Source organism: Microtus ochrogaster, chromosome 5 (genome assembly GCF_000317375.1).
Source record: "Microtus ochrogaster isolate Prairie Vole_2 chromosome 5, MicOch1.0, whole genome shotgun sequence".
NCBI lineage: Eukaryota > Metazoa > Chordata > Mammalia > Rodentia > Cricetidae > Microtus > Microtus ochrogaster.
Genome location: NC_022012.1, coordinates 63,710,305 through 63,725,205, shown reverse-complemented (window position 1 = coordinate 63,725,205; position 14,901 = coordinate 63,710,305). Strand labels below are relative to the sequence as shown.

Sequence of the window (14,901 nt, the reverse complement as noted above, 5' to 3'; positions counted from 1 at the left end):
CCTTGCTCATGTTCTCCCTCCTTCTGCTCCTCATTGGGACCTTGGGAGCTCAGTCCAGTGCTCCAGTGTGGGTCTCTGTCTCTATCTCGATCCATCACCAGATGAAGGCTCTAAGGTGATATGCAAGATATTCGTCAGTATGGCTATAGGATAGGGTCATTTCAGGTTCCCTATCCTCAAGTGCTACTGAATTTGATTTGCAAATATTTTGTTGAAGGTTTTTGTACCTAAGTTCATCACATATTTAGGACTGTGCTTGTTTCCTTTGTTATATTTTATTTGGTTAGAATATCTGAAAAATGCTTGCTTCATAGTATCTTTGGATTTATTAAAATAGTTTTTAAGGTATTGATAATAATTCTTCTTTAAGTGGTTTGCAGAAATTAGCACTGAAAATATCCAGACTTGATCTTTATTTGATGGGCTATGCATTAGTTACTTTTAAAAAATATAATTACATCACTTTCTTCTTTCTCTTTTCTTCCTTTAGCCCCTCCCAAGTTTCCTCCCTCCAACTTCTTCTAGGTCCTCTGTCATTCCCAAATTAATAACATCATTTTCCCTGATTATTTTTGTATTTGCATATGAATTTGTATACACAAAGATATAAATATAACCTTCTGAGACCATTTTTGTTTGTGTGAATATGGCTTCAAGGCTGACCACTTTGTATTAGACAACCAATTAAGACTATCCACTTTGTATTGGACAAGCAATAACAACTCATCCGCAGGACAAGATAACTTACCCTCCCTCAGCAGACACTAGTGACCTGTAATTCCTTATCTGGAGGTTTGACCTCATGAGATTTTATCCCTTTACATTAACATGTCTGTTGATATTGCCCTTGTTCAGATCTTTCTGTGCAGCCATTTCTATAAGAGACCATTACACAGGAGACTCTTGCTATTATGGCTTTTACAATCTTTCTGCCTGCCTCTTCTGTGATGGTCCCTTTGCCACAGATGCAGGAGCTGTTTTGTGAATGTATCTTCTTGGGCTTTGCTTCCCACAGTTCATTGACTGCTGCATTGAGTCCAGTTGTGATTTTCTATGATGGCCTCCATTTGCTTTAAAGAGAAGCTTCATTGATGAAGTTGTGCTTAAATGTGGGTACAAGAATAAGATTTAGGACTCAGAAAGACAATTATCACATGTCCTCACTCATAAGTGGTTTTTAAACATAAGGCAAAGAAAACCAGCCTACAAATCACAATCCCAGAGAACTGGACAACAATGAGGACACTAACAGAGACATATATAGTTCTAATCTACATGGAAAGTAGAGAAAGACAAGATCTCCTGAGTAAATTGGCAGCATGGGGACCTTGGGAGAAGGTTGAATGGGAGGGGAGAAGCAGGGAGGGGAAACAGAGAAAAATGTAGAGCTCAATAAAAATCGATAAAAAGAATAATATTTGGAAAGTAGTCAGTAATTATTCTGGTCTAGCAAAGTGGTGGTAGTAGATTCTCATTTCTAAGCATTTTTCTTTTTATTGAAAACAGATTTTTTTCACACATAATATATCTGGATTACAGTCTCTTCTCCTTCTATTCCTCATAGTTCTTCCCCAAATTCTGTCCCATCAGGACATACTCCCTTTCTCTCTCTCATTAGAAAACAAGCTGCAAAGGGATAATAATAAAATGCAAGATCAAACAAACACTAACGCATTGGAATTGTACAAAAAAGCACAAAGAAGGAAGAGCCCACGGAAAGGCACAAGAAACAGAAACTCACTTCTTCTTACACTCAGAAATCTCATAAAACCACCAAACTGGATATCTATATATATATATCTATATCTATATCTATATCTATATACATACATATCATTATATGCAGTATATGTAATTTGGGATAAATAAAAAGTATTATTATTATTATTTATGGCTTTTCTAGACATCTTTATTGTATTTTTTCTTTCTCTTTCCCACTCCTGTATTGACCACCTTAACTCAAGTACGTCACCCCTCGGTTTTCCCATTTTCCTCTTAGCATTGTGTATGTCCTGCTGTTTCAAGTCTCTAGTGTTTCTTCTCCCTCCCTCCATAGTGCCTTTTGATGTCTGAGTTTCTTTGGTTTCTCCAGGTTATAAAACTAACACTATGTGACACTATGGATCCAGGAACCACAGATGAGAGAAACATGCAGCATTTGTCTTTCTGAGTCTTGCTTACCTCATTCAACTAAAAAGATTTTCTAGTTCTATCCATTACCTGCCATTCTGACTGGGGTGAGATAAAATCTCAAGTCTTTTTAACTTGCATTTCTCTGATTTCTAAGAATGAACACTTTTTAGATATTTCTTAGCCATTTTTACTCCCCCCCCCCTGAGATCTCTCTGTTCATAGTCCATTATTTGACTCTGATTTTTGAGCACTTTGTATATTCAGGATATTAACCCAACACTAAATACATAGCTGGCAAAGATTCTATGGGTTTATTTCCTCTTCACTCAGTTGATTATTACTTTAGGTGTGATGAAACATTTTAGCTTGATGAGGTCCCTCAACAATTGACAATTGTTGGCTCTAATTCTTGCACAAATGGAGTCATACTCGGGGTTTTTATTTGACATCCATATCCTGTAGTGTACTGTTCACGTTTCTTCCAGAGGTTTCAGTGTTGCGGGTCTCACATTTAAGTTTTGATCCATTTGGAAGAGGCTTATGTGCAAGGTGATAGATACAGGTCAAATTTCACTTTTCTTTATATGAACAGCAAGTTGTTCTAACATCATTTGCTGAGGGTGGTTCCCCTGGCGGTGTATTTTTTGGGGGCATTTTTGTCAACTATCAGATGGATCTAATCATATGTCCTCACATACTTGCGTCTTCTCATTTGTTCCATTGCTATCTATGTCCTTTTTATGTTAGTATCATACTGTTTTTACTATTATGGCTCTGTAATATGACTTGAAATCCTATCAATTTATGAGCACGAAAAGTCTTTGCATTTTATAATGTCTTTCTCAATCTCTTTGGAGATTTCAAGTTTTCGTTATAGTGGTCTTTTTATCTTATTCATTGTGTTTCTTTCTAGTTATTTAATTTTTCTTCAAGTCTATTGTAAATTGGAATGTGTCTACGATCCCTGCATCTACTGAAATTCTCATGTAATTTTTGTCTTTATCTATTTACATGATTTATTACATTAATTCTTGTGTATGTTGTTTTAACCCTGTATCTTTGGGATAAGGTAACCTTGGTGATGGTTAATGATGTTTTGGATATATAGCTGTAGTTGGTTTTCAAGGGTGTTACTAAAGATGTTTGAGTCGTGTTCATCAGGATTATTGAACTATACTTTTCTTTTTTTCATTGTGTCTACCTGGTTTTGGTATTAGAGTGATACTGGCTTTGTAGAAGTGCTCTTTTTATTTCTGTTTTTTTTTAAAAAAATTTAAGAAGTATTGTCTGTAGATTGTCTTTGAATATTTGATAGAATTTTGCCTTTTAAAGTCAGAAGCCTTTATATTACTATTTTACTCTCCTCAGATGTTGTATTTAGGTTGTTCATCTCTTCTTGTTTTAACTGTGCTGGTTTGGATGAATCTGTAATTTTTTCCATGTCTTTAGGGTTCGAACTTAATGGGGTACAAGTTGTTTTTAAAATATATTCTCGTATAATATTCTGAATTTCTTTGGTGTCTGCTGTCTCCCTTTTTATTTCTAAATGTGTTTATTTGGATCATCTCTTTCTTTCTTTTAGTTAGACTAAATATCTTGTTTGCTTTCTTATAGAATCTGATCTTAGAACCATTGAGTTATTAAATTATTTTATTTGTTTCTATTTCTTTAATTTGGGCTCTGAGTTTACTTCTTGCTGTGTACTGGATTTGGGATTGGTTTGTTGTTTTTCCAGATTCTTGAGTTGCATTGTTAAGTCATTTATTTTTTGATCTTTCTTATTTTTTAATGTAGGCACTTGGAGCTATAAATTTTCATACTTGGGCTCCTTTTATTGTGCCCCAGAAGTTTTATAGCATTGTGTTTTCATTTCATTTAGAGCCAGGAATTTTTAATTTTATTTTTATTTTTATCTTGCTTCCTTTTTGATCCATTAGTCATTCAAAAACAAAATTTTAATCTTTTTTTAAAATTTATTTATTTATTAAGGATTTCTGCCTCCTCCCCTTACTGAGACAAAATTTTAATCTTTATGAGTTTGTGGACTTACTAGAGATTTGTTTGCTGTCTACTTTAAGTTTTATTGTATTATGAACATATAGGATAGAGGGATAAATTTTTAAAGATTTGTTTTGTGTCCCAGAATATAGTCTATATTATAGAAACTCCTATGGCCTACTGAGCAGAATATATATTTCTTGGTGTTTAGGTGGAATATTCTGTAGAAATCTGTTTAGTTCATTTCATGTATATCACTTAATTCTGATGTTTCTCTGCTTATTTTTGTTCAGATGACCTATATATGTTGGAGAAAGTGTGATATTAAAATTATCTACTATTAATGATTTAATGTTAAGTCTGTTTATTTTCTTCCAGTAGTAAGTTTTTTTTAAATGAAATTGTGTTCACCCCAGCTTGGTGCATATATGTTTAGAATTTCAATGCCTTCTTGATTAATTGTTCTCTTAGGGAGAATGAAGTGTCCTTGTTTATCTGCTCTGATAAGGTTTAGTTTGAGGTTCATCTTGTCAGATGTTAGGAGAGCAACACCTGTTTCTTTCCTGATCCCATTTTATTGGAATCTCTTTTTCCATCCTTTTTCACTTTAAGGTAAGGTCTTTCTTTAAAGATGAATTTTTTGGAGACAACAGAAGGGTGAATTTTCCTTCCTTAGCCCATTCAAACAGCCTTTGTCTTTTGATTAGAGAGCTAGGGCCATTAATATTTGAAGCTATTAATATGTTTCTTTTTTTGCTGTTTTTAGTTAAACTTTTCAGTAATTAGAGGAGTTCCTACAGTCTCTCAGTTATGATTCCTTCTCTCTTCAGTTCAAGTACTTCTTCCTATATTTTATTTAGAATTACTGTGATTGGTATGAATTGTCTTAGCCCATTGGGATCATGGAAAGTTTTTCATTTTACTTCAACATGGTACATAGTTTTGCTGGGTACAGTAATCTTGGTTGACAGTTGTGGTTTTTAGAATTCATAATACATTGCTTCATGTTCTTCTGAGTTTCAAAGTTTCTATTGAGGAGTTAGCTGTTATTCAAGTGGGTTTTTCTTTATGTGTGACTTGTGCTTTTTCTTTTCAATTTTTGAGAATATTTCTTTTTTCATATATTTAGTGATGCAGATATGATTTGCCACAGGGTCTTTTCTGGTCTTGTCTGGTTATTGGGGTTCTCTGTTTGAGTCTTGTCTGGTTTGGAGTTTTGTGTGCCTTTTGTACATCTATGGGTATGCTTTTCCTTAGTTTATGAAAGTTTTCCTTTATGATCTTGTTGAATGTGGTCTTTGCCATTGACCTGTGATTATTCTACCTCATCTATGCCTATAATCGGAAGACTTTGTTTTTTGATGGTGTCCCACATTTCCAGCATGTTCCTTTCCTGTGTTCTAAATAAATTAATATTCTCTGCTTGTTTGTTCATGTTCCTCTATTTATCTTCAAGTCCTAATATTCTATCTTCTATTTAATCCATTCTAGTTACAGAATCCCTTGATTTTTCTAGTTATTTAATTTTTCAATTACGACCTCATTTTAGCTTGAGTTTGCATCAATGTTTCTTTCTTCATTGAATTTAGTTATTTCATTCAGCCTAGGCTTGTATTTTCTTTCACATCCCTCAGGTAATTATTCACTTTGAGTTCATAAGTTTTAATTTCACTGAGCTGTTTGTGTCTTCCTTACGTTCCTTGACATTTTTGATAAAGTTTGTGATTTTTCTTTTAGCTTCTGTATCCTGGGTTTCATCTATGTAATTCTCATTGGAGAACATTTCTGATATTACTGGTAGATTTTGGGGGAGGGTTCATAATGCCTTGATACTTCATATTATTTTTATATGAGATCTGGCCGTGTGATCTTCTATCATTGGTTGTGCATCTGATGTGGACAGAGCACACTGGGCTGGTACCTAGGCTGTGCCACCTGGCCTGAGCTGGAGGTTAGGAAAAGTGTAGATTGGGCTCATTAGGTTGGCCCAGGCTCTGTTTGCGGGTTCAGGCATAGGGCTGGGAATTGGGTACTACACAGGCAGGGCAGGGTCATGTAGGCTTGCCTGGTCAGTACATAGGATGTGTGGGCCTCTCTGAGCCTTAAGGATGGATTTGGTATAAACTGCTCCATGGTGGTCAGAGTTGGGAGGCGTTATGATGGGGAACACAGATAAATTACATGTGTCTTCATGCCAGGTGGCCTGGCCTTGTGGGTACAGGCTCTGATGAGTTAGTAGTGGAGTGAGAGTCCTGGTGAAGGTCAAGATTCCTGGCAAGCAGCTGTGGGCAGAGTGGAGTTGGGTGCATGATTTCATTTGTAGAATTATGTCCATTTCATTTAATCTCCTAAGGACTGCCACTTGATATTTTTAAAGCTATAAACATCATTTCCTTGCCCATTTTCCTGTAGCTTAGTTTGCCAACCATTGAGCATGAACCTAACTCCAGACTTTGCTGATTTGGCTTAAATATTTACTTCCCTCAGTACCCGTTAATTTTTATTTTTGACAGAATAAGCGTATGGATACAACTCTCCATGACATCAGACTCTTGGAACAAGAGTCCATTTTAAACTTAATTGCTCATTACATTTATGTGATATAATATATATCACACTTAATCTTTATGAAACTACTTTAATTATATGAGATATTTGGGCTTTTAATTTTATTTACTTTCTTTTAAACATGCAATAGCAATAACTATACATGTAGTATCTACCCATCTGTCTGTCTGTATGTATGTCTATCTACCTACCTACCTATCATTTATCTGTCTGCCATCTATCTATCATCTATCTATCTATCTATCTATCATCTATCTATCTATCTATCTATCTATCTATCTATCTATCTATCTATCTATCTATCATCTCTCTGTGTGTATTCATTTAATGTTAATTGTCAAAAACGTAATTGTCCATTGCCTGAATAAAATTGTTTGAGGGTATTATTCAAATTAAGGAAGAAATTTCCCTGAATGCAAGAGGACATACTCTTAAAACAAGTTTTCTTCATTTTTCATTATTAACATATATTTATTCAATTATTGCATAAGAGGAAAATCTTGTTCAAATTTTAATTACTATTTTGTTTTCTAAATTGACATCAGGCAAATAATAATTTGAAGTAATTATAAGGACAACTGAGTCATCATTTGGGTCTGGTGTGATGCTCTTTCATTAGCATTTGAATCATTAATATGGATGGTGAAATATTATATATATATGTATATATATACTGCTTTTTATTTTTCCCTTTTTCACCAATAAAAATCCTTTAGAATGCTATTTGTAATAAGTGTGAGCAAATCCCAGAGAAAACAAAAAAAAATATTCTGTAAAGTTTTATATTTTTGAGATATTTTACTTTGTTTCAGATGCAAGATTAGAGTTTTACATTCATATTTAGACTTTTGAAAAATTATGAAATTTTAACATTTTTCAATGCATTAAAATATATAATAGAAACAATGTGTCTGTCTTAAGTTACTCATGGGGAACTATGGGAAATAAGTTCATTAATTCTCCAAATATTTATGAAATGCGTATTATGTGTCAGTTACCATTTTTTGTACTTGGTATACAACAGTGAACCAGAGTTAAATAGGTTGTCTTGGTGAGGAATTAGTTAAGAGATGCAATCTAGATAATTGCATGTAATGAATAAATAATGCCAGAGAATTTCACAAAGTGTAAGAAAAACACTAAATCACCCTAACCAAAGAAGAGAAACGAGGACTATTGGGATAGTTACAGATTTAAACTAGCTAGCTAGAGAAGACTCCATCCAAGATGAAAGGATTCTTTCAGACAAATGCTTAGTTGATTTGATGGAAGCCCACTTAGCACTTTATTGTAGAGGGGAGGAGGGGAACCTGCCACTCAGAATACTGCAGTAATCCTGGATAGTGATGGTGGTTTGGTCCAGGAGCAATGATAGACAGAGTGAGCAAGTGGGTTTGAAATCTGTTTGAAAGTTATGTGTGTGATTTCATGATAGAATGGACTTGAGAATGAAAGGAAAAAAGGTGTGGGTTTCTTAAGCTTGTCGTTTGATTGATTTCTGTCTGGATACTTCCTTTAGCCATAATGAATATGCCTAAAAGTAGACATGCTTTTGAGTGATGCTCAGAAACTCAAAATAGAATATCTTATATTGATGATACCTACTTAAATAAAATCTCAGAAGACACTGACATCTTCTCTGAAAGCACCTCTTCAGGAAATATTGTATGAATGTGCATCACATATTTATGTGATGTATCACTAGTGTGACTGAATTAGTAAATAATCACACAGTTAACAGCTAGTACTCAGTGAATGGCAGCACCAGCCTATGGCTGGCATAGATGTGACAATAGAATTCTTTTCGGAATCTTATAAGGCAAATAATACTCTCCATGCTACAAAATTAACTTGCCTGAATGACACAGTTAAGCCAAAATTCTCAGTCCCACTAAAGGAAAAAAAATATGTGCGGGAAATGCCAGCTAAATTTATGATCCTTTCTTATTTAATTAGGCTCCCAAAGATATTTGGTTTCTAGCATCTGTCACATATGTTTAATAACCTTTTAAAACATTTTAAAGTATCTCTGTGGAATCCATTGATTAAAATATATTTCAAATATTTTAATCAATTTCTATTATTATATTCATGTTTAAATTAACCCAATTTTGGTCAGTGGAGCTTAAATAAGTTGGATTCTTGGTCCTCTGACCTTGATTCAGAGTTCTTTAATGCATTCTATATTTCTGGCTAACATTTTTCCAGGTGTATTTTAGACATTTCTATATCTAGGTTTCACTATTTCTCCAAAAATGAGAAATGTCATTTTCATGGGATGATTTGTGCAGACAATAGTCTGACAACTGTGATTTGTTATTATTTCTAAATAATTTTACTGAAAGAGAAAAACTATTGCTTGATAAATGTAGTTCATACAAGTATTAAACTTAAAACATCCAGGATTTTAAATTCTTTAATCTTGTGCATATTTCTGTTTTTACTCAATTCTAGATTACCCACTTATCAACTGTGTGATTCTAGTTTATTTTTGCCTCATAGCATACTATAAATATCATGTCAAAATAACAATAAGAATATTAAATCAATATATTCATAGGTGAAAACATTTTGAAATTTTTGTTTTAAGCTTTGTGTTATCCTTAAGTTTGCATTATCTGTAATGTGGCAATAAAAATAACTTACAGAAAAAAAAAGAATCAAACTCGTGCTTAACATAGATAATCTCTTCCAGAAACCATATTCATAACCTCCCAACAGAAGTTGTATACTTCTATACCTAATAGGCAGTCATCTGTTTAAAATGTAAGTTTTTGTTTTTCTTTAATCTGCAGATTATAACACCAGTGAACAAAAGCAAGCCTGCAAAAAGCATGAGCTCTATGTGAGTTTCCGGGATCTGGGATGGCAGGTAAGCTGGTTCACTTTAGGTGTTTCTTTTCTGCTTTATCTCAAATCCTTGGCAAGTCAGAGTCTTTGTTAGTAATTGCTCCAATATAATAGCCATTTTTGAAGACTACTCAGCATGTGATTTACACATATCATTTTCATTTCCTTATTATTATTTTTGTCATCGGAACATGATGAGTTAGGTTTAACAAACATCTAGGGAAATATAATGTTCTTAAACTTAACATTTGAAAATGGATAAAATCAACACTGTCCAAGTCTTTTGTTTTGCATGAGTCAGAGTCTCCTTATGCAGCCCAAGATGTCTTTGAATGCTACTTTGACCTCAGGTTCCCATGTACTGGGAGTATAGGCATATATTACCAGGCCCTGCATATAAAATAAAACTTATTAATTAATTATTTTTGTATACAAATGCATGTGCATGTCTGTGAGCACGTGTGCAGGCCAGAAGAGACCACCACATGTCCCACCCCATCGCTTTCCATCTTACACTTTGAACTTTTTATCTCTCACGAAATCTTGAGCTCATAGTCTTTGGGGGGGGGTATGCTGGCTGCCAGCAAAGGCCAGAGATTGTCATGTCTCCTACTCCAATGTGGAAAATCCTGGGATTATAAGCAAGTATGATAGACATGTTCTGCATCTCCCAGATTTTCCTTGGGTACTGGGTATCCAAACTTCGGTCCTCCTGCCTGCCCAGCCAGCACTTACCCACTAAATCATCTCCACAGCACCTCCAGAGCTTTTAATTTTATGAAGATTGTTTGGATTAGTATAAACACCTACATTAACTCTGGTAGGATCACGGTTCTGTCTAGGAAATAGAAATTTCAACTATTAAGTTTAAATCATAAGGCAGGTTTGCCCAAAATTTTTTCTTTCACTCAAAACTCATATTATCATGTTTTTAATGTGTTTCACAAATGAGGTAGAGAAGAAAGAAAAAAAATAATTTCTTATGGCTCTGAGAACAATTTGATACAAAGTTTTATATTTCTTTGGTGTTCTATCACAACACATTCTCAGTATTTGAGCCATATTCATAGTATTATAGTCATAAAATTAAACAAGGTTATAAAATAATATTAAGATGGAAATGTACATTAATATTTATTGTCTTTATTTTTGTTATTTTGTATTTTATTAGTTTTTTGAAAATTTCATCTAACATATTTTGATCATATTTTTTCTCCCTCATAAGTTCTTCCCAGATACACTTCCCTTCCTCACCCCTCCAACTTCATGTTCCTTCTAAAAACTGAGAGAAATTTGTGCTGCTCAAATGTTCTTGTATGTGCACTTATCAGTGGCCTATGGTCAGTTTATCAGGAGATACACTTTTAGAGAAAATGGTCTCTTCCTCTCTTGGCAATCAGTTGGCATTAGCAACTTGTTTAGGGCTGGGATTATATGTACAATTTCCCTGTCCATGCTGATATTTGGTCTGGCTTTGGGTCTTGTGCATATTGTCACAACTACTCCAAATTGTGTATTTACCCTACTGTGTCCAGAAGACACTGCTTCCTTGTAATCATCCACAGCCTCTGGCTTTTAATATCTTTCTGCTCCTACTTCCCCAATACCCCCTGAGCTTTGGGAGGGAGTGGCTGTATGTTCCATTTAGGACTGATCATTCTATAGTCTCTCACTCTCTGCACCTTGTCTAGTGCGAATCTCTGTGTTGATTACTATCTACTGCAATGCAAACTTTTCTGAGGAGGACTGAGAGGTACCATAGGCTATGGGTATAACAACCAGTCATTAGGGTAATGCTGTATCCATTTAACAGCAGAATAGCAGTAGATTATCCTCTAGAGCCTATGACTTCTCTTGCCATAGGTTCTGGATCAAATATTGGTGCCAGGTAGGTTTCATTTTGTGGACTGTAACATATCCAGCTAAAAAATGGTTGGTTAGTTCCATGACGTTAGGGCCACTATTGTACCGGGGGCAGTCATCATTTTATCTGATGCAGTCCAGAGTTGGGTAAGATTAAAGATTACTCTCCTTCTTCAATAATAAAGATAGTGCCTTCTAACACTGTGAAGCTAGCTGGTAGAGATGAAGCATCCAGGTCTATTCCACTAGGTTTCTCCATCTTTTATGACTCAAGTGTGTGGTATCTTCAGCAACAAAGTCTTATTGTCAAGTTCTGGAAGGCAACCAAGAACACTGACAGATAATAGCTTGCAATATTTGGAGGTCTTTGGAACCTCACTGGTAAACAACTCTTAAAGAAGCAATCTATTCTTTACACTAGGCTTTTTTATTTTTTAGCTTGTGTTGTCAAGTTGGGTCATTGTTTAGAGTAACTCCATTTTGATTCTCTTTTCTCTCTTTTTCTCTCTCTGTGTATGTATATGTATATATGTATATGTTATACATAGGAAGTTTCTACAGTGATGTGTTTCTATATGACATTTGAGAAAAGGTCTTTAATGTTATATATACCCTCCTCTACCCTGAACTTGCCCATTCCACTCAAATTATCCATTCTGGTTCCACTAGTCACATTTAACATTGCATCTCACTTTTCTTAAAAGTTCATTCCCATAGCCCATTGTGATTTCCCAACTTCCTTGGATATTTCAAATAAAATACACACATCTGAAGATTCAAAGATAACATTCATAAATGAGACAAAAATGTGATGCTTGTCTTTATGGATCTGGTTTGTCTCACTCATAATGAGTACTTCCAGAATCATCTATTTACCTGTTAATTTCATTATATTATCAGCAGAATAATATTCAGTAACATAAATATGCTACATATTTATTATCCACTCATCAACCAATCAACAACTAGGTTGTTTTGATTTTCTGGTTATTGTAAATAGAACATCAATGAAAATGGATGACTAGCATCTCTATAGTAGGATCTAGACTTATTTGGGTGTACCCAAGAGTGCTGTGTTGAATTATGTGGTAGGTCTACTTTAAGCTCTTTGAGGAACTTCAGTGGTGATAGCCATAGTGACCACATTAGTTTCTTTCTCACCAGCAGTGAATAAATGTTCCTCTTTCCCCACATTCATGCCAGCATTTTGTTTCTTTGTTTTTACTTTAGGAATTATAACTAGGGTAAATTGAAATTTCAAAAAAGTTTTAGTTTTCAGTGTATTGGTTAAAATGAATATTTGTATGCTATTTTTGTTTTAGAACTAAAGTTCTTTTCCCAATTTTTTATTTGGGTTGTTAATTTTATTAATGCTTAATTGTTTTGATTCTTCATGCAGTCTAGAAATTAATACTCCTTTAAATGCATAGCTGGTAAAGACTTTATCCCATTTTGTAGGTTGTCCCTTCACTAGAGTGATGATGTCCTCTGCTTCACAAAACATCCAATTTTATGAATAAACTTTCATTACAGATAATAATTCATAATCACACACAGAGTTTTGTTTCTCTGAGGGTGGGGAAATCATAATAAATATTCCATGGGACACTTTTTAATTTCCTAGAAATTTTTCACACACAGTGTTCAAGAATTTGCTGTAATTTGTTTTGTCTAAAACGTTGTAAATTAATATAATAATAAAAAGAAAAACACGAATAAAGCAGATGATAAAGCTTCATTGGTCTAGAAGACTCTTATGCTGGGAATGTGTTGTCTAACAGTGAAGAGAATTATCTCAGTTCTGTTCTCTATGTCTTTTATTGTTGAAACCTATGTAGTTTTGGGATTTGACCAGAACAGGGCAACAGGTGAAGAAAGGACAGATACACATGCAGAAAATCTGGGATCAGCTGGACTGTGTTCTCTGATGGAGATGCGCCAGTAGGACCCCAGAAACTCAGTGCACTTAGTCTATAGAACTCAAATGAAGAAGGGAAGTGTATCTAGGTATGTGTGTTTTTGTGTGTGTGGGTCTCTGGAGGGGAGCAGACTCACATTGTAGTCATTCTGGAGAAAAAAAACTGCAGGTGATATTTTCTGTATACACTGACAATGTCTGTACTTATTCCAGGGGAAGGCCTAGCTATTTCCATGAGTCTGAGGCCCTGGGGTCTTGACAAGGCCATGATCGTAATATACAGTCACTCTGAGTTTTACCTGCTCTAAATATTTCCCCCTTTCTTATTACTTAGATGTTCAGGGTGTCTTCACTTTTACTACCAAACTGGTTTTTGCAATGCCCAATACCAGGCAGTAAGGCTGACCAAAGGAAGAACAAACAGCCATTCTGATCAACACAAAAACAAGGAAAGCTTTAACAAATTAAAGTGATTGGAGCCTTGAACCTCATCAAAGTTCACTTTTGCAGTCTTAGCAGTGGAGACAATCTGGCTATAAGCCTTTTGCAATTCCAGGGTGTACAATGTATTTGGGCCATATCTACAGTATTGTTATGGTGTGTTCAAGCACTCCAGAAGTGGATATTAATTATTTCCCAATTATATTTGCTTTCATTATAAGAATTGCTGTCTCACATATGTGCTGGCAATCTGTGTGACATATCAAATCCTATCTGGTATCTGTCTGTAACCCCCCTTTATCCACACTGAGGTCATCAATTGACCAACTGGTAATACTACAAAGGTTGACAGCTGCCAATTGCTATAGTTCTATATACGGTCATTTGTCTAGCTGGAGATTGGGTGAATGCCAATACACTGTATTATTACTTCTATGGAGCCATTAGTGGCCCACTGAATGTCATTAATCCCATTGACATTGTGTACTTGAATGGTGTCTTCAGGGAGTATAGCCAGGGATCCATTTAATAAATACTATGTGCACTGCAGTTTCTCAGTGGGGGTGGGCTATGAGAGCTGTTGTATTTGGTAGAGGCCTTAAATTCTAGGAGTTCCACTTTTTTTTTTTTTTTAATTTAACATGTGTACCATTCCATAGCAGGGTGGCTCTCCAGGTCTCTTTGTGAGAAATACCTAAGAAAATAATAAAGGAGAAACACATTTGAATAAAGTCATAGCACATTTCAAATAGTTGACTGGGACCCATTGGGACATCAGGTAGTTAGAGAAGTGGCCTCCAAAATTGAGGGAGTGATTAATAAAACCAGGTCCGGAAGGATGTGATGCAGCTGTTGGGTGGGTCTGTGGATCCAGTGGACTTCTCCTTGGATTGGACTGCTCTGTATAGGCACAATCACTAGCTCTATCAGAAATATAACTTCTGAGTGTAGTAATAAGCGGCGGGCTGCATCCCGCCACCCTGCTAGCTTTACACCTGAAATAATTACATGGAAACTGTATTCTTTTAAACACTGCCTGGCCCATTAGTTCCAGCCTCTTATTGGCTAGCTCTTACATATTGACCTAACCCATTTCTAATAATCTATGTAGCCCACGAGCTGGCTTACCA

General features: G+C 35.0%; 1 protein-coding gene across 1 annotated transcript in view; it reads left to right on the top strand.

The window, feature by feature from the left end:
* Bmp5 (bone morphogenetic protein 5) overlaps positions 1–14,901 on the top strand; it is a 120,741-nt gene that overhangs the window by 99,143 nt on the left and 6,697 nt on the right. Inside the window, exon 5 of the mRNA XM_005347610.2 lies at positions 9,495–9,571. Within this exon, the coding sequence (XP_005347667.1) occupies positions 9,495–9,571 (77 nt within the window). The remainder of the gene's footprint in view (positions 1–9,494; positions 9,572–14,901) is intronic.